Here is a 20,513-nt window from a genome sequence, read left to right as displayed (position 1 = left end):
ATCACCCCTTGTCCTATCACTCCATGCCCTTGTAAAAAGTCCCTCTCCAGCTTTCTTGTAGGCCCCTTTCAGGTACTGGAAGGCTGCTATAAGGTCTCCCCACAGCCTTCTCTTCTCCAGGCTGAACAGCCCCAACTCTCTCAGCCTTTCCTCATGGGAGAGATGTTCCAGCCCTCTGACCATTTTTGTGGCCTCCTCTGGACCTGCTCCAACAGGTCCATGTCTTTCCTGTGCTGAGGGCTCCAGAGCTGGACGCAGGACTCCAGATGGGGTCTCACCAGACTGGAGCAGAGGGGCAGAATCCCCTCCCTCGACCTGCTGGCCACGCTGCTTTTGATGCAGCTCAGGATACGGTTGGCCTTCTGGGCTGTGAGGGTGCATTGGTGGGTCATGTTGAGCTTCTCATCAACCAACTACCCCAAGTCCTTCTCAGCAGGGCTGCTCTCAGTCCATTCTCCGCCCAGCCTATATTTGTGCCTTGGATTACCCCGACCCATGTGTAGGACCTTGCACTTGGCCTGGTTGAACTTCATGAGTTGCCATAAGGAACTGGAGTGTGTAGTTCTGAAAGCAGCAGTGTCCTCACTGTCCTCTTCCTTTGCTCATCCATCCATCTCATGCCCTACAGATGAAGAAAAATGGATGCCAAACAGTGATTTTTCTGTTGGAGAGTATGCACATTCCAGTTCTGTAGGTACCTGCAGGCCTCAAGAAGGTGGGTGTATCACCTATTAACTATATCCAGCACATACCAGCAGTCCTCTGCGGTGAAATTGGCAGGTGCGCCTGGCAGAGTGAGAAAAAGAGGCAGAACAGGAGCTGACTGATGAGAGCTCTTCTGACTCCTACAGCAGTAGGAATGCTGACAGTCCTCCTTCCCTGCATTATTCCCATTGCACAACATTCATGATTTTATGTGGCAAATGGATAAAAAATTGCGAGGAACATACATTAACCAGAATCCTGTCGTTCGGGCTTGGGGTGAGAGATGCAAGGCAGTGCAAGAGCAACGTGGTGGGGGGAACAATGAGCTAATGTAGTAGTGTTTAGACATGTCAGCGCACATAAGGCCGAGGGCTGATGTACACAGCAGGCCGGCTCTGTTGCCAAAATGCTGTTTGATGGCCTCCCTTGTGCTGGCCAAAGTGTTTGCGAAGCCTTTCAGTGGCAGCGTGGATCTGTACTAGGTATGTGAAACTACGCTTCTGCATGGTGCAGCTTTGAAGTCCTACCAGGCAGGCTGCAGTGACTGAGCGGTTCCTGGTCTTCATCTCTCTAATAGTCTTGGGGAGTGGCCAAGAGCAGCAGGAAGCTTGGAAAAAATAATTCTAATTGGTATTAAAAGAAAAATAAAAGTATAGAACTGATTTGAAGAGCTGTAGATACCAGACCCTCTGACAGAACTTCCTTCTATTTCCAGAGTGCCTTTGTTCTCCTTGTGCTGTAGACTATGACATATATTTGAAGGTCCACCTTCCTCTGGAATGTCTGATTACCGTTCTTCTGAGTGCAAGCTAATATAGCAAATAAAATGGCTTATGTCCCATTTTGAAGTATATCTCTTAAATCCATCTCAGGAGGGATTGCTACGCATGTTGAGCACAGTTCAAAGCAGCAAAATACATGTTCTTTCCATAAGCTTTCTTTTTTTTTAAACTTGCCTTTTGGAAAGATGCCATATGAGCGTTGTTGAGTGTATTAAGGAAGGGCTTGTTGCTTGCATGGTAATTAGTCCCTAAAGTTCTTGGTGCTCCCATTGTCTCCATTGTAACAGAAGACAGTGCTATGGCTTGTCCCCAAGGATGTGCAAGTTTGATAACGAGGATCACAGAGCTCATCAAGTTGAAGGTACTGTGCAAACGCAGAGTATAACTATGTAGTAACAAGTTTTTGCTTGGAAGAAGATTGTCTTGCTATGAGGAATACTGTACATGAAGAATGCCTCTCTGCTGAATTTTGTTTCTGGAAATGTCCGTAGATAACACAAATATTTGCTTGGCACTTAATTCCAAATTCTTTTATGTTTTCTTTTTCTTCTGGGTGGATGTTCGGTGTGGGCCATGAGGGAGAAATGGTGAGTTTTCATGGTTTGTGAGGTGTTCTCGTTTGGATTTTGGAACAGAGTTGCAAAAAATAGAGAAGTGGAAAGGTGGTTGTTGTCCTGGAGGTTACAAATGAACTATTTAATGACAGAGTCAGGAGGCTTGACAGTGTCAGTGTTGAAGATGCATGCAGTGTCTACAGCTCATTGTGCTCAGGTCTTTTGGTGGCATTGGTTTAATGCTGTACAATGTTACTATTTTAGTGTTGGATCATCAGAACAAGAGAACTTGTGTACACATTTCTTTTCCTTGGATTTTCATCCTGTCAGATTTGCTGAAACCTGCCTTCAGGCATACAGCTAAAAATGTGGAGCTCCTTCAAGAGCTTCAGTCAGTCACTTGAGGGCTGCATTGCCACATTCTGGGAGACTCTTAGGAAGAACTTGGATACTGAGTGTTACAGCAGGCCTCAGTCCAAGCCCAAGCCAAGATTTTGTCTGACACATTCTAGTTTTGATTAATTGGTAAGCTGTGCCAATGCTATTTCCGAACGATCTTGACACATTTTAGCCTGGTTTCAAAGCCTACTGGAGCAAAAGAAAGACCGCTACTGACTTCAGAAAAATAATTTCTGTGCTAACTTTTGGCAGCTGGATAGCATCACCCAGAGTAATGGCTAGGACTTCCAACTTATGGTTCTCTGTGCCACCTAAAGCAATGCTCGCCAGCGTACAGAGGAGACCAGGCTTTCTGCTGTGCTGCCAATGAGGGCTGTGTCAGGGTTTGAGGCGGGCAGAGTTAGGGTCAGAGTCTCGTGGGGGAGGCTACACGATTGACTTAGCTGAACCCTCAGAAGTTTGCCATCCTTCATCTGCCCGTAGCTTCTGCTGTAGCAGCTACCCTTTTCACAGAAAAGCAGGTGTAACTCTGTTGAAGCATACTTCCTAGCAGGTCATTTAAGACAAATGGCAACTCCTCAGGGGTATCCGCTGGTCACTGCTAGACTCCTGTGTTTTATACTGCATCTTAAAAAGGACCTCTACTGTAGTTCAACTTTTTAGCCATTTTAATCTAACTTTGGCAGTTTGCTCTCTGCCTCCACCCATTTTTAAATGACAGTTGCCTTGCTCTGCAACACAGCATCTTACAGCATAGCTCCTGTCCCTTACATTGTGGTTTTGGTTTGTTTTTCTCTCCATCCCTCCAAGAATGGTCTTGCACCCTCTACTTCAGATCACTTGTGTGGCCCACAATGGACAAAGCATCTGGTTATTCCTCCAAAGCCACAGGATTTTGTGCTAGTTAATATTAATCTCTGTAAATCTCCTCAATCTTTTGCTCTTAAGAGTTGCATTTATTTCTGTATGTTTCTAATATCCATCTCGTTACCATGCTTCTCCCTCTGTTTCTTCTGTGCTGCTTGATGGCTCTGATAAGAGATACTGAAGGGGTGGAGAAGTGGGAGAGAGGCAGAACACAGTGCGATTCTATATATTTTTCACCAGGGAGACCGATCTGAGGCTGCTCCCGTTCTTGAGCATGGTGGTAGGTTTTGGTGGTCCATGCAGCGGGTTATTCTTTCTGGCTTTTGGTACTTTTTCTGCGGTACTGCACGTGTATAATTAAGTTTTACTTCTAAACCTCTTCTAGTGCTGCAGTGTCCTGCTCAGAAGGCTTCATAGGCATTTCTTGGTTTGGATAATGTACTGGCTGGGTAATGTCCCTGAGTTGTTTGGGGAGAACAGGGGAAGCAGAAAAGAGAAAACTAGAAGCCACAGGCACTCCAACAGGCAATTCTTTGTGATTTCATGGCTTATACAAGGTAGTCTGTGTCACACCACTTTGTGGTTCCTTTCCTTACTTGATTTTAGAAAATGCAACTACTGTCTCCTATGTGCAGGTTTCCCACAGGTGAAGGCAAATTCCAAAAAAGATTATATGTCTCTGGCAGTTGTCTCCTCAGCCCTTCTGTACCATCCTGTAGTTCTTCTAAGGTCCTGGTCACAAATTGCGAGAGTTCAAATCCTGTGTTAAAGACTGGCTCCTGTAAAGGAGCTCAGGGAGCTGCCTAGGACTTCTGTTAGAAGTGGATGTGTTGCCGGTCTCCTGCACCTGCGTTTTCTTCCTTCTGCTCACAAATTCAGTTACAATGGTTTCAGATGCATGAAAGTACAGTTAACCACCAACCTATTAACATTAGCTGATGCATACAGGAAGCGGTGGGACTCTGGGCACATGATAATTCTCATCTGACTCTGAATGTCAAGAAATAACCCTGACACATAGTGTGGGTTTTGTTGGGCTTCTTTGCTGATCTCAAATTATTCAGGCTTTAGCACTGTTGTCAGAACTGATGTAAAGCAGAATATCTTACTGCATTTCAGCTTTTGATGTCTCAACAAAATTAACCAGCCAAATAATGTTTTTTCCCTCTCTAGAAGGAAAAAACATAAACAATAAGGAATGTTTCACAGTCTAGGCTTTCTAGATTTGCCACAACAAATCAGGGTAAATGCAGAGCAGTGGAGATGAAATGGTCTGGGCTTTATGACTAGCCCTTACTTGGCTGAGGTTGGATGGCTTCTGGAGGATGTTGTTCTTTGATTCTTGGATGCTACAGGATAAGCACCGAGATATGCAGTTAGGAGTGATATATAGATACTGGTGCAGATATTGGTATAGGTACTGGGCATTCTTCTCCATGTGGGAGAGAAAGGGCTGTGCTAGTGCTAGTGAAACCATGTTGATGTGAACTCAATTGAAGAGCCATTCCTCTAACCAACAAGAAGATAGGGCTAACTGGTACCTGGCTGAATGCAGTGGCTATAACTTCCTTAGTTTCAGAAGGGCACTCCTGATTTTACTTTTGGGCAAGTGAAGAGAATCAGACCTGATATACTCAAGTAGGTAGAAAAGGTGAAAGAGGTTGAAATTGAAGTTAAGCATTGCCCTTTGAAGCAGAGTTCAGCACTCTGGCAACAGCAAGGGTTGGACATTTTGCCCACTGCAGAGCTGAAGCCCTAAATACCCACAAGAAACATCAGCAGTTCCAGAAAGTGAACCCTTTGTAGATACCAGTACTAGTGCGGCAAACGGCACTGGAACAAAGTGAACCCTGGGCTAGGAGCAACACTTGAGTCGAAGTGTTGTAAGTATGCATGGCTCCTAGTGGCCACTGCTAGTGATAGCAAATCCTGTTTATTTTCATGTACTGAAGGAGGTGTTATGCTCCTTGTATAGCGTGTCGTATACCACAGGTGGTGGTGTGCACAGTCTGAAAACCCCTTGCTGGATCAACACTTAAATCACTTGTTACATCAATTCCAAACTCATTGAATTTAACCTAATTACTACTTTGTTGGGTCCAGTAACCTTCCCAGTAAACGCTGGTGTTTGTTTTGTTCAAAGTGTTCAGAACAGAATTGTATTTCTCGTTTTTAAAATTGACCAATTTTGTTTCATAAGAACATTCCTGGTATGTAAATGAGAAATTTGGTTAATCTGTTCAATAACATTTTCCATGGTTATAAAAAGTCATGAGAACAAAGATGTTTGCTTTGTGATAGAAGGGTACAGGGAGGGGAATCTTTACCATCTGCCACTACCAAATTACTTTTCAAGGGGGAAAAATAAATCCCTCTCACTGGAAGCTCTTTTGATCAGCTCTAATAGTAATATTTTATGTAGGATTTCTCTTTCAGAGCCTGTTAGAGTTCACAAGAAAATTCATCTTTCTAATGATTTGGTAATAGGAACATCTGTCTCAGACATTGTAAGCACTGAAGCACTAAGAGTTTCTTAGAAATCTCATATTCATCCTGCAATATTTGTCTGGTGTGTGTAATCCTAATATACCAATTGCAGCAGCAAATATTTTGCTGTAACCAGACACTGAAGTCCAAAAGAAACCTGTTGAGCTGCAGCTAATGAATTTATAATGCCTGTGATTCTGCGATGTTTGTGTTCTGCAGCACGGACCTGAGTTTTAAAGAATTTTGAACCAGTAAGACTCAGACTCTGCAACTTTGATGGAATGAAAAAGCCTCAAGCTTTCAACACCTACCATAGAAATTTAATAAGGACCCTAATAAATGGGTCAGTTTCAACAAACAATTAACTTAACAACTTCATCTGGAAGGCTTAGAGGCCCCATTTCATAGGAGGTAGCTTGAGAGCAGTCTTGTGTTATATAGTGTAGTTAATGTTTCCTTTAGAAAGCCAGTGTTTTTAAGATCTAATATTTCATGTGCTCCAAATTACATCAAATTGGCATATGGTACACAACAAAGCCTTCAACCCCTGTATAGATCAAAAAGAAAATTTGTATTAATCTTCTAAGCTGTTTGGGGGTTTCTTAAGCTCAAGGAAAATATACAATTCACAGGAACTCAGAAGCTTATAAAATGAATTTTGTGGGCAATTTGGATAAAATTATTCCTTATAGTTTGATTATGCCATTAAAATTCACACTCCTACAAATACGGAGATTTTATTGTAAGTACTGAGTACACACTGAGCAGTGTAGCTGGACTGCACCATATAGACGAGAGAAATGTGTTTCCCTACGTGTTGTCTTACGTTGTGAGCTATTTTTTCAGCCTCTTGTGAAAATATATAATAGAGATTAAGTCTCTGAGGGTTCATAGTTCAATGTGTTTAATGTAACTCTGTGCTGAGATGAAGCAAAAGTAAAAAATTTAATTGCACTTTCCCCTGCCCTACTTTACACATTTCATCTTAAACATCCCATTTATTTTGCTGTTGGACACTAAGCCTGCCCAGCCTCCCTTTCTCACCCCCCCTCTTTTTTTTTGTTAGACCTCACCTCTAATCCTGCTTCGCGGGTCGGATGTGTTGCCTGCATGTGCCCTGTCTTTTGTGTTTGCATCTGAACTTTGTCCCACGTGTTGTGTTTGAACAGTAAAAGGTCTCCTGGACAAGGATCTGTGCTTCCTTACAGCTGTGCATGTCCTGCACCCAACGTCAACATCCCATATCTAATGTCTGACTGCTTATTGTAACTCATGGCATGGCCTTTATTCGGCCGTATGGCGTATGCAATTCCTTGCATCTGTGTAGGCAAAAAAAAGATAGAAGAGCATGCTGGGATTCATGTGTCCCCACTGCGCTTTATGCAGAAGCTTCTTGAGGCAGAGCTTAGTCAGACGCCACCCTCTTTTTGCTGGTTTGACACCAAAATTCAGCCTGGCTACTCAGTGCCATTGGTCTGGGTCTATGCAAAGATACAGCCACCTAATTAAAACAAAAACCTAAGTTCCCTTTAGCGAATGGAATTGCTGGCAGCCTTGTCATGATCTGTAAAAACAACATGGGCTTTCATGTCTGGAAATGCACGCTTCAGCGTTTGAGACGTCGTGGCACAAGCTTGGAACATTGCAGGCAGCAAATGAGCAATTTTATGTGAAATCCGTTTTCTAAGACAGCAGTCTGGCTTCCTTCATGAACATTAAGTTTGTAGAGAAAACAGTATTCAGACCTGATAGCATGATGACTAGGAATCAGAAATACCTAGGGTGAGTCATGGTGTAGGAACACCATGAACCTCAGTTTAAAATCCAGTTCGCATTTTACTTAGTGGCCTGGAGTTTGTGTAGTTCAAAAGTAGATTGCTCAATCTGTGTTTGTTAGAGACTGATTCATTGCTTGGCGGTTTGAACTGGGGAAGGTGGAAGGAAAGGGATTTTCATTTCCCAAGACGTCGGGTGTCTGAATCACAGGTTTCATTTTGGAGTTAGGCTGTAGTATTTAAATATCATACTTTTGCGCATATATTTTTGTTTTGTAATAAGAAATGCCACTTTCTCCTCATCTTAAGACTTTGGCAGATGCCCGGATGCCTCCAGAGCCATGCACGTTATCAGCTGGTTCTGTGGTGGCCACTGGTTACTGGTGAAGCGGATATGGGACGATTCTCCTGGCAAGTTACTGCTTCTGAAGCCACAAGCAGTCAAGGCATCCTCTTTCACAGTCAGGTGGCCAACACCACCAGTTCTGTCTTGAAAACTTGCTTAATGTTAATAACAGGTGTATCTTGTATCTATAGAGGTTGTAACTAGCAGTAGAAACTAGGAAGCTGGCTTTTGTGCATGTTATAAAACTGGTAGTTAGCAAGATGTCTTGAAGGTAAGTTGCAAGTGGATCTAAAAGCCAGCTGGGCCTGTTGTGAAGGTTTTAATGTCATCTGATGATGATATCCTGGATGAAATGCTAATAGCTTTGGAAACAAATTCAAGTGACCTTCTGCTTTGCTTTAGGATTAATTTCCATATATGCAAATGAAGCAGTTTTCTGAAGCTATATAATTACACACTGACAAGTGCTCCACTCAGATCAGCTTCCACGTTTCATAGTTCCTTCATGTGCCCAGCCCCGTGGTGGTGTGCCTCAGAGGATTATTTACAACTGGTTCTACAACAACACAATAAATAGTATTTAAAAGCAAATCAATATTTGCTATCTCTAATTTGCTGTGGAGCGTAGAGTCTGTTAGAGGATTGGCTTCTTGTAGGTATCACAACAGTAATGACCTTTGAGGAGATCTGAAGGAGAAAGAAATGGCCTTAGCAGTAAGTGCCTGAGGAATTTCTAGGCTGGTGGGGCAGGAAATAGTGCCGCAAAGGGAAGCAGCCAAACTCTCTTCTCCATTACAGCTTAGCCTTGAATTTGCCCAAGTGGTTTTTGAACTAGCTTAGTTTCACTCTGTGACAGATTAGTTGCCTTTGTCATGAGATTTGAGAAACCAGAATATATACCTTTGTGAATATTTATTTGCTAGCTGACTAGAGTGCAGATACCGTGGCTGAGCCAAATTCTGCCAAATTCTGCTGTCCTCTAGGACCAGCTGTGGGGCAGAGAGCTGTGTGGGTCGTACAATAGGCTCATCATCCTACCAGTACGCCTTTGCCTTCTCTAAGGGTTTCTTCCCCTTGAAATTATTGCAGCTAATGCCTCTCAGTGCCTTACCTATGTACTTTGATATAAATACTGTGCCTCTGCAATATCTTAGGCCCTACTGTGAAAGCATGTTGCAGCTGAGCTTACTGGAAGAGTATGGAGGACCCAGCTTCTGTGTGGTGGTCAAAATTTCTCTTCATAATTTTTCCCTTATGTCAAGGTCTGAGCTGAACCAAAATGGCAGTTCCTAACTTTTTACCACCTTCCAGCATTACATCTTTGAATCCAACCCTCACAGCAGGCATCCTTCTTTTCCAGCATAGGATTTTTGTGTAGGCCAGCCATATGGTGTGTGTAATTATTATTTTATAATGGTGTTATTGCTCTCTAGCCGCCCAGTAAACCCAGTGCAGTTTCAGTAAACTATATACATAAGCATAGGAACTTTAAACTTGAATGATTTTCTTCGCTTTTATACAGCAGTAGGTGCAAAGGAGAAAAAAAAAGATTCAGTTTAATTTACAGAAACTGTATAAAATTTATGGAGTCTCTACAGTCGTCTCAAATGAAAAGATGGTAGAGAAGAGGAGCTGTACCGAAACCGGTAGGTCCACAAAGCTGGAGAAGAATAACAGTTAAAGGCAGACGTCGGTAAATACCTGTGCTGAACTTTTCCCATTAAGTCTACCGTCGAGCATATGGACTGCATTAAGGCTTTGTCTGCCGTAGGGATCTTACGAACACATTTCCTCCCCTTTCCTCTTCCCCATCCAGTTGCTGTTGCTTTAGATTATGGCAGAATCAAATAGTGTCCATTCTGGGGTCGTTGTTCGTACTGGAAAGAGGCTGTTTGCTGTAGAAACGTTCACTGACTGGTGTCAGAAACCAGTGTATAAATGCAAGTGCTTTCCTGAATATGCTTTTTTTTTTTGACGTGTGTGTGTGAGCTTCCTGAAGCAGTAACACCAGCTTGGCTCGCCCGTCCTTTCAGGCATATGTGCAACTCTAATTTGCATCGGTGGCAGAATTTCTGCAGCAAAATTAGGAGTCAATGTGTGCTCAGTTTTATGGATGATCTGTAAATAAACACAGCTCTCTTTTGCATCCTTATTTACCCTGAAAATGAAGGTTGCCAAAGTGACTGGTGAAAAATAGGACCGGAAACCAAGAAACCAAGCCTCTAGTGAAATCAGAAAACATTAATTTTGCTTCTGTGTACCCTTCCTCTTTGGTTTTGGTTGACATTGGAGGTCTGTATATCCAGCCCATTTGATAAGGTCTCCTGTGCTCCCCCAAACCTGGCACTGCCCATCCGACCATTCCTGAGCATTTCAGGCAAGCTTAAGCAAGAGGTGGCCCCATGTCTTCAGCTAGCTCCTACGCCGGTTCTGCCTTCCCCTTTGCACCAATGCATGTGTTTAAACAAAACAAAGTGTATCTGGGAACAGATCTAGCTTAACATTAACCTCCACCCATCCTCAAAAGTTAATTTTAACAGACCTATTGTGGAAGTTACACCCTGAGTGACACATAGCGCTTCTGCTGCTCAGCCATGGATGTGTGAGTAAAGCCAGTTCTGGGGTCGAGGTGCTGAAGGAAGGGGAGCCCAGGAAAGATGTGACACATCTCTTAGCTTATTGTACTTGAAGATTTGTAGGTGGTAAATGCTGTGGGTTTTTTATAGATATTCTGGAACCCTCATATAATTTACAGTTTCATTTGTAGAGAGCTGTTTCAAATCTGTGCACATTCCTCTAAGATATTTTAAAAGAAAAGCCAACAGCAATAATTAGTTTGGCATTTTCCATGTTTTCTAGAGCACTTAAAGGGTAATGACTTTTTTAACCAGTCTTACATAAAATCAGGTTTTATGGGAATAAGGAGACTTAAAAGGCCTGAATGGCCATCACTGACATGTAATTCATGCTGAAAGCTCTGTTCCAATACATCAAAATAAGGAAAACAATTATACATATGATTAGAGGCTGCTGACCCTTCAGTTAAAATGATCAAAAGAGCAATATTAAAATTTGATTTACGGAAGCTACTACTTAGCCTATAATTAGTCTGACCAATAAAAACAAACCAGACTTTTACAGAGTGTGATTTCCCAGTAGATAGGTTAGCTATTTTTGTAGGGCTGAAGAAACACAAAATGGTTTTAAAATATATTTGATATGCTGTATGAGTAAATTGAAATACAGCATATAACCAGTTTTAATGTTTTTTGTTCATAAATTGCCAGATTTCCTTAATTCAAGTGAAATATGAGACTCACTTGAGAATAATTGTCTCTCAAATGAAATACTACTTTGTCAGTCTACTTCATTTATATTAAATATATGGTTTACTTTTTTATATTAGAAGGTAAATGAAAGTTGGTCAGTAATACGACTCCCCTTACACTTTTGCTGTAGTTCACTATTGAAATGGATTCAGGAAATGGCAGATGTGATTAAAAACTCTTCAGCTGGCCCAAGAGCTATTTGTACAGCACCTCGCATACAGCAATTCTGGCAAGGAACAAGTACTCCTCGTCATATTGCAATCTAAATAAAATGATTCTTCAATGTCAGGAGTTGGAATTTTGATGTAAAATGCACTAGTTAGGAGAAGATTGGGAAGATGAGATTTGATGAGGCTTTTTCATTCATGAGAATGAAGTCAAAATTGTTGTGTTGGCTAATACAGCCCTGTTTCCTTGTGCATGCAAGTAAGCACATTGGAATCCACGCCAGCCCATTTGCATGAGGGTGTCGGAGCAATAATCCTATAAATTGACATAGAAGGGTCAAGCTGTCTGCTCAGAGGCTAACAACACTGGAGAGCTGTGCACAACACATAAATGTTTACCTCTCAAGAGCCACACTGAAGATTGCAAAACTAAGAGAGACTGCTTCTTTAGAATGCATCTGCAAGTGTATAGCTCATGTCTGGGCAAAGAAATTGAATAAAACGTCATAGCTCGGCCTTCCTGATGTGGAATATATTTGTTTTATTCATGGGCCTCTCATGAATTCTGAATTTTTTGTGCATCAGTTTTTGAAATTTCCTACCAGCTTTCCCTCTTCTGGAAATTTAAGTGCTGTTTTTTGTTTATGATATTTCTAGTGGAACGGGAAAATGTACAGAAGAGGACCTTTACCAGATGGATAAACCTACATTTGGGAAAGGTAAGACTGACAAAGAGTCTTGATATTGAGATACAAAGAACCAGCTATAGACAGCTTGCAGTTAATCCCTTGTAAAGTAGTTGAAATTTGGAAACAAAGTTGACTTTCGAGCATAAGGGGACATTTGGAGGAGAATGAGGGGAAGGTGAAAGCATGTTTCTGGGTAAATGATAATTGCTTTTCAGGTGCAACAAATGCTTGTCTGCCTTCAGTTTATCTCAGGTGCATTTAAGTCTTTAGTGCTACTGACTGTTACCAGGAGGCTAGAATTTTCCCACAGAACGTACCCACATAAAATCAAAAGTTGAGGATGCTCTCAAGTGATGATGACTGTGTTCTTCCCTGGACTGGAAGTTTGAACATCTGAGGCATCATGGCCAAAGACAGATGTTCTTCAGAACCTGGCTTCATCCCAGATCTGCAGATGGGAAACGTTAATTCCTTGTTTGTCTTGTTTGGGGGAGGGGAGTGTATGATGGGATCTTTACATATCTATTTACATTAGAGAACTAATTTTTGGACATCACTTCGTATTTTTAAGATGTAATTGTTTCCTAATCACACCATAATACAGCTATTAAACCTAGTTTGCTGTTCTTATTGTTAGTAGATAAGTACTAACTCTCCTGAGTAGTCTGCCATCCATAGAATGATTTTCATGCTGTTGAGGATGAAAAGAGAAAAAAAAATCTTAACATTACTGAGATGGTAACAATGCTTAGTGCAGGATCAAGGACTGAGACCAGCTTCCTGATCTAGATGAAGTCCTAACGTGGACTGAAGTTTGAGCTTCACAGTGCTTTTAGTATCTGTGGCTAAATTTCATAAAGTACAGGTTGGGACTGAGTATGGGCTTCAGGCTGACTCTCAGTCTAGTTCCTGTGGCTCTTGGACGTGATTGTGTTTCAGACATAGTAAAGCAAAGGAGTTTTTGAAGAAAGGCATCATATATAGTTGCCTAAGTCCACTACTCTATGGTGAGCGTCAATGAAGGAATAAAGGGATCCTCTTAAATCTCGCTGCAGAATCAAAATAAGGCTAGTTGGAAATGTTTTGACTAGCAATTGTTCCCAAAGGTCTCTCACGAAGACAGTATTATGTGATTGCTTCATGAATCAGGCTGTAGGGCTTTAAACTAACTGCAATTTTGGAAGTTGTCAAAAAGGGTTGTCAAATGTGTGACTGTGGAGAAGGTCGTTGATTTACAGAAGGAATTAGATCATGAGAAAGGCTATAGGGTACTGTTAATTCTGCTGTGCCAAGCAGATGAAGTCTTAGAACCTTTGTGGGCAGGTGAACTGTTTTCTCTGGAGTGCATGCAAATTTTTTTCCTCTCTCATTCAACAAAAAAAAATGCTTTTCTAAAGAGAGGGCAAAAGTCTGCTGCTATATTAATGTTTTTCCTGGAAGTGGCATAATAAACATATCCACATAAATAATGAGAGCTTCGCTAAAGCTCTCTCTAATTACAGGTTATTCCCAGAGGACACCCACTGAGGAAGGCGCCTTCTGCCTTTATCCTCAAAGAAGCACTTCTTGCAGAGTGGCTTCTTTCTTTTAAGGGCAGCAGTGAAGTCTTGTTCTTGTACTTCTTCAGGAAGCTTATGGTGTGGTGTGTCCCGTTTTGGAGCCCACCATCCCATCTGGGTCATCTTTTGAGAGGAGATGGCTCTGCTGGTCATGGGATAGTTGGGAGTAGTCTGCATCTTCTGAGTTCTGGTGGTTCTTGTCTTAAGTACTGAAAGAATGAAAAAGATTTTGGTTTGAGGCTTTCAGATAGGTTATTTAATTTTGAAAAAATGACACTTTTCTTTCTTTAAGTATGGAGCATTGTTCAGTACTCTTGGCTAGATTAAAGACTAGTAACAAACATGTGTGGTCCCTGTTTGCCAGAAGCAGTGCTTAATTGAACAGTAGGGCATTGCCCAACCAAAGATAAAAAGACTTGGCTCTGACAACAGAGTGAGTGACACCTGAACACAGCGTAATTGCTGCAGCTGAGACTTCCCCCAAGGGCTGAGCTGACTTGGCTGTGTGCCCCACTGTGCACGCATCACCAGACACCTCGGTGAAGTGAGGAGATGGTTCCCTTTGGAGGAGTTTGCTGAGAAAAGAGAGACACAATACAAGAAGCTGCTATTTAAAGTACTTAGGGGATACTGGGAAACAGAATGGTACCACCAGAAACCTTACAGAGGACACAGAACATTGTGGCCAAGCTGGATCTTGGGCTTATTTGGGACATAAAGTGGGATTCGCTTCTGCTGGACTTGTCTTAGTATGAGGGATCAGCACCCAACCCTTGGCTTGTCACTTCCTAGGCAGACTATTAAGGACGAGATTCTGTTATGGGAAATCTGGAGTAAGTCCTTGTCTGATCTCAGTTACATGAGTACTGTATCTCAGTTTTAGCTCTAACATTCCTAGGACAGAACTGCCACTGATGACAAGCCTTTCTTCCTGCAGGCTAAGATTTATTTCTAGTATCTCTGTCTTGTAAAATTCTCCTTCTTACTCTATGGTATCATGGTGATTTACCAAACAGTACTGCTTTAAAAGGTACCTGGTTTCTTTTCTTCACAGTGCAAGCCTCCTCTGAAAGTGAGAGACTTGTTTATTGATATACAAGATGGCAAAATCTTGATGGCGCTACTGGAAGTCCTGTCAGGACAAAAGTTGGTATGTATACAAGAGGGAAAAACCTCCATAGATATGGAGCTCTGTATGTTACGAGCAACAATGTATGGACATCCAAGGAATAAGGGTGAATTTGGTCCTGTGTCTTGGGTATAGTAATAAGAATTTCAGCAGCTTTGTTGTGATTTCCTTATGTTACAGGATGGTGTCCTGAGTTGTAACTTAGATTTCAAAGAAATATATAACAATGAGGTGTAAACGAAGCGTGGTCACTGTAAATGTTCATAACACTCCGGTTTTTTAAGGCTTTAATACATTAATGCTCACATATTCCATTTAGAGATCACCTAAGTCACATTACCAAGAAAAGATGTATTTGCTATATTATTTTTTGAATCCATAAATTCTGTTTCTATTTTTTCTAAGATCATTATGACACTTAATAGGTCTGCTGATGCTTGGTATAGTTGCGAGTTTAGTTCCGGTATCCTGGCTCAGGTTTCATTAGTCTTACTGACACGGCCTAAATCAGAAGGGCAAAGCTTCACTTATCAGAATCTTTCTCTCTCCTCCTTTCTTTGTAAGAGCTGTGTAAAGATCCACATACCAGAAATGGAAACACCCAGCGCAAATATAAATGACCAGCTACAGTTGATTTGAATGTTTTCTTTCTACATCAATCTTGTCAGCAAGTACTCTCTTCTGGGTGCGTATCACACTTGGATAAGAGGAGCGACCTGCTCTGCAGCCATCTCACCACTGCAGATGCGCTTGCAGTCACCTGGTGATGCTCTGTAGTGACCGAACCATCTGCATACTGCAGCATGGATGTCCACTGTGGTCACACATTCAGAACCACCTATTTTTCAATATTCTTGCAGGTTTGGGGAGCTGTAGCAGAAGCAGCAGTGTCTCTGTGTGCATTCAGAGAGACTTCACTGAGAGCCAGGCTGGAAAGGAGTTGCAGGGGGAATCACATCCCTAGGCTATGCCCCGGGAGGTCAGGGAGAAGGGCAAGGAAGGCGGTAAGGTCAGCTGGCCAAACGTGTTGCACTGGCTGTTAGGTGTTCCTGCATGTGATAAAAACAGTGTGCTAAAGGGGGATTGCAGGGAGAGAGGGAGGCTTGTCACAAACCTGTTTCATCTCTGCCAAAGTTAAGGTTTCTGCCTCCCACCTGCCTGTGCCTGCTACAAAAACTGCTCACACTTGCTAGTGAAGATGATTTAATTCAAGACAAAACAAATCTACTGTTACAAATTTTCAGGTAAATCTGATTCTGTGATTGAACGCTGTGGGGGAGGGATAACATAAATAATCAGCGTGGCAGGTCCAAGAGAGTGATAGCATCAGGAGAGCAGGAAAACTGGTTGCTAACCCTGTTTTGCTCCATCAAGGGCAGATCATGTAGTTGACGCACCTTACTGATCAGAGAAGATGGCAATAGTTTTATATAGGTAGATTTCCTTAGCTTTATTTTGCCTTTGTGTTTGTAGTTTTTTTAAGCTTTGTATGTAGTGGTGTATAATTCCACCATTTCTAAAAACTGTGTGGCTCTTATGTTTTCTAGATGCATGAGTACAAATCTTCAACCCATCGCATTTTTCGTTTGAACAACATAGCCAAAGCACTTAAGTTCTTGGAGGACAGTAATGTGAGTATTTTCAAAGGCTGGTCTTAATATCTTCTCTTGATGTATATTGCAAGTTGTAATTGTTGTAACTGTGACTAGTCTAATGTGCTGCATGTACATAAGGGGAATGTACCGCTTAAAGGCACTGTGACTTACCTTAGCAGCAAGGCTGAAAAGCCACATAAACATGCACAACGAGAACACCTACAGAGTCTAAAACAGGGATTATTTGTTCATTTTATAATGTAAAAGTTCAACAGGATTAAAGGATCAGGAACCCAATATTAAAAGAAAATAAGAAATGCAAATAATCTTTATAAACTGGGTCTTAGTGGCATTACTTCAATTACACTGAAGGTAGATGACTTGCTTTCATCAGAAATACTTTCTGTATTACAAATCATGTATTTATCTGGTAAACTGCTGCTGCAGCTGATCATGAGTCAAAGGCAGGAGAAAATTTAATCTGGGAACATGACATAAATGTATAATTCCAGGAATCAAAACCTTATAAGGATATCACTTCCCTCATAGACAGTGTGGCAACACTGCAACATCATTTCCTAAAGTTGTTACCGAGCAAGATCAGACCCTGTAGCTTGAAATGATTCATTCCTTTTTTTATTTCTCCCATTAGGGCTTTATTCCAAACCCCTATGGATGTGGCCTGTGTCTTGAAAACTCTCTGCTCTTGTAAAATGTTGAGAAGTAATGGGGTGAAGAGAAGTCCCAGCCATGTAACAGCTTGTATACATGGTATACCTAGATTTTTCAGAAACAGAAAACAGATACTGGACCAAGTCCTATAAAGGACTGCAGCATTCTTGCCACACTGAAAGATCTTTTTATGTAGTATCTGAAATAAAGTTTTGCAACTTCTGCACTATAGCATCTGGGAAAAAAATGTAATTGATGATCATATTGACTCCAGGGTGCATGTACTCTACAGGGTAGAGGAGGGGTGAGGAGGGATCTGGTGTGTGCACAGGGACAAAACCCTGCCTTGCATGGAATGACACAATAGCAACTGATGTCACTTTGCTGCTTCCCTGCAATGAGCTTAGCTCTTGCTCCAGAGATCCTGCAGCAGTGCTAGTCCTGCAGAAGAGTCACTGCAATCCCAGCGCAGGAACGAGCGTGATGTGAGGCCTTAGTGCATCTCTTACGACCTGGTAGATGTGGGAGGTTTAAACTCCTTTGCCTTTTTCCCCAAGAGAGGATGTGAAAAGTCCAGAAGTTGTCCAGCAAATTCCAGGTGTTCCAGTGTCGTTTTGGAAAATCCACTAGTGGGGACTGCTCTGGCCCTAAATGTGTATGTCTACATGTCCTGCTATAGAACTGCTAAGAAACATTTTACAAGTTCTCAGATTTCTTAACAGTTTCCCAGTTGACACTTTCTACCCAAATCCAGCTAAGGCCTACTGGCAGATGAGATTTTTTCGCTCTGTTGATATCAACACATTGCAGAGCTGCAGCTGAAGCATGTCTGGTTGCCAGGACTTCGCCAGAGGACAACCTAGAACCTCAGTGACCAAGGCCAGGTGGGATGAGCCTTGGACACAGATGGCCTTTTAATTAGTGGTGCTAAAACACCTGATTTTCTATGGATTTCTGGTTCCCTTAAGAATAAACAGCCAGATAACTCTACTGGGCTGGGTGACAAACATCAGCAGCAGTAAGGGACAGAGCTGACACCGAGAGCAGTTGGAGTTGTTCAGACCGGAGAAGAGAAGGCTGCGGAGAGACCTTATTGCAGCCTTTCAGTACTTAAAGGGGACCTGTAGGAAAGATGGGGAAAATCGTTTTAGCAAGGTCTGTTGTGACAGGACTAGGAGTAAAGGTTTTAAACTAAGGGAGGGTAGACTTAGACTGGATATAAGGAAGAAATTTTTTACAGTGAGGGCGGTGAAACACTGGCACAGGTTGACCAGAGAGGTGGTGGATGCCCCATCTCTGGAAGCATTCAAGGCCAGGTTGGACGGGGCTCTGAGCAATGTGGCCTAGTTGAAGATGTCCCTGCTCACTGCAAAGGGGTTGGGCTAGATGGCTTCTGAAGGTCCCTTCCAACCCACAGCATTCTATGATTCTGTGATTCTATGAATGATAAATGCCACTTGCTCCCCATTTTGGAGAAACTGGTATGCAAATATATTAGGTCTAAAGGTTCTCCCATGCCAAATACCTTGGAGCTAGCAAGAAATCTGAGCCTTAAAATATGACAGCTAGAGGTGTCTTCTTGCTAAGACTGAAAACTGTTGCATGAACCACTAGATAAAAAGTTATTTTGCTTTCCTTTTTTCATTTTAACCAAACCGGTTAGTGAAGGGTGGTGATGAAAGTGTTGGCAAAATCCCCTGGCTGCCAAGAGCTGCAGGGTTAGATATTAAACCACAGTGGGTGGAACCCATCAGCATATGCTTCTGTAGAACTGGGGCAGCAGGGTAAAGCACTGCTAAGTGACTCATCACGTACAGGATTTCTCAGTGATAAATGGGCTGTATGCTGGGCTTTAACTCGGTCTGGGTGCCATGTGCAGTACTGACAGCTTCCGTGCTTCCTCCCTCCTCCACGACCTTTGCCAAAACCAAGTCTGTGTTGTCTAAGAGAATAACATCCTGGTGTTATCAGGTGGAAGAAACCACAGTGTGGGCAAGTTTAGAGTTTGCTTGGATTAGGCAACCCTATCCTATGCTAACTGATTTAACCAGAACTCTGTGACAAGCTGCGTAAGGTGAGATAAGCAAGGAGAAGGAAGATGCATAGCAAAACAGATCTTCATTAGAATTTTAATTTTTGTACGAGAATTGACTGTCTACTTTTTAAGAATGGGGTCCACTGGAGGGGGCACCATCTTGTTCCATTTTTGTAGGGAGGAAATACATTTGTGGTCCTGAGGATGCAGAACCAGGCTCACTTCTGTTCTGCAGACTATACTGGGGGCTTGAGATAAGAGTTCCGTGAGCAGGGTGGTTGTGGTCAGGGCAAAATTGTCATTAACAAATATTTTAGTCTTGCTTTTTGGCTGGCCAGCCTGTGGCAGAAGTGTTCTGGACATATCCAGTAGTCTCAGTTCAAGCCAGTGCATTTTTTGCATTTACCTTGCTGCTTTGAATTTGGCTGTGAATTTATGATCTCTTCTACAGGTAAAGCTTGTTAGCATCGATGCAGCAGAAATAGCAGATGGAAATTCCTCTCTGGTACTTGGACTAATATGGAATATAATCTTGTTTTTTCAGGTAATAAAACTTGAATACTTTAATCATAAGTGAACAATCTTCATGGTATCAATCCACTCCAGCTCAATACTGATTTTCAAATTGATTTTTAATCCTAAAGAACATGATTAAGCATGCCAAACCCAAGCTTTTCCCTCGTAATATGCACTAATTTTATACCTGCAGCTGCTTTCATTTTACTTAATTGGACCTATTTTGGTGTAAATAGGAGACAATTTAAGCCCTCGTTTGACTTGGACCAGAATGAGAGCTTCAGATTACTACGTTCCCTTCTCCTGTGCCTTCTCAGGGTTCTGCTCCAGATTGCCTGGATCTGAACCAACGTCTCAGGTTTAGTTCCAGGTCACAGTTTATTTTCAATAACCTTTTCTGGATTTGGTCCAGTGTGGTGGAAAATTCCATGTAGTATCACTGATCTCCGGAGACTTACTCAACAGGGCAAAAATTTGCAACTGATGTAGAGGGCCAAATGAAAGATCTTGAAGGGCCTGGAACTGATAAAACTGATTTGAGCCTGAAAATTGATTTAGCCCCAGGCTTAGTTTAAAACTGCTCCCTAATCTACACGTATTTTGAAAAAGTCCTTCTAGACAATGCCAAATTCTAATGAACAGAGAGAAACGGAGGGAGGGTTTCTGTAACTCTCGTAGGACTGTGAGGCTCTTTCATTCTCTTGGGCTCATTTCTGAACTGGCTACAGGTTTAGAAAATAATCTCTGTCTCTAAATTGCACTGGGCGTTCTCTCCCTAGCTGAGATCCTCAAGCTGAACAGGGGTGCACAGCACCTGTTTGGCCAGCAGGACTCAAAGGCAGAGATGTTGTGACCAGAATCTGTTGCCCCAGCAGCAGAGGGCATGGGGACCTAAAAGCAGCAGAGG

At 42.2% G+C, this 20,513-nt stretch overlaps 1 protein-coding gene across 2 annotated transcripts in view; it reads left to right on the top strand.

The window, feature by feature from the left end:
• Positions 1 to 20,513, top strand: part of CLMN (calmin) — a 79,320-nt gene that overhangs the window by 41,722 nt on the left and 17,085 nt on the right. The window contains exons 2-5 of one of the 2 annotated variants that reach the window (XM_075426353.1): positions 12,069 to 12,130; positions 14,714 to 14,809; positions 16,336 to 16,419; positions 19,542 to 19,634. In XM_075426353.1, coding sequence (XP_075282468.1) covers positions 12,069 to 12,130; positions 14,714 to 14,809; positions 16,336 to 16,419; positions 19,542 to 19,634 — 335 coding nt within the window. Of the gene's footprint in view, positions 1 to 12,068; positions 12,131 to 14,713; positions 14,810 to 15,395; positions 15,474 to 16,335; positions 16,420 to 19,541; positions 19,635 to 20,513 lie in introns of those variants that run through there. The other variant, XM_075426354.1, reaches the window with a different exon arrangement.

This window comes from Opisthocomus hoazin, chromosome 7 (assembly GCF_030867145.1).
Source record: "Opisthocomus hoazin isolate bOpiHoa1 chromosome 7, bOpiHoa1.hap1, whole genome shotgun sequence".
NCBI classification, from domain to species: Eukaryota; Metazoa; Chordata; class Aves; order Opisthocomiformes; family Opisthocomidae; genus Opisthocomus; species Opisthocomus hoazin.
Note: the sequence above shows the minus strand (reverse complement) of the source record. Positions and strands in the feature narration are given on the sequence as shown.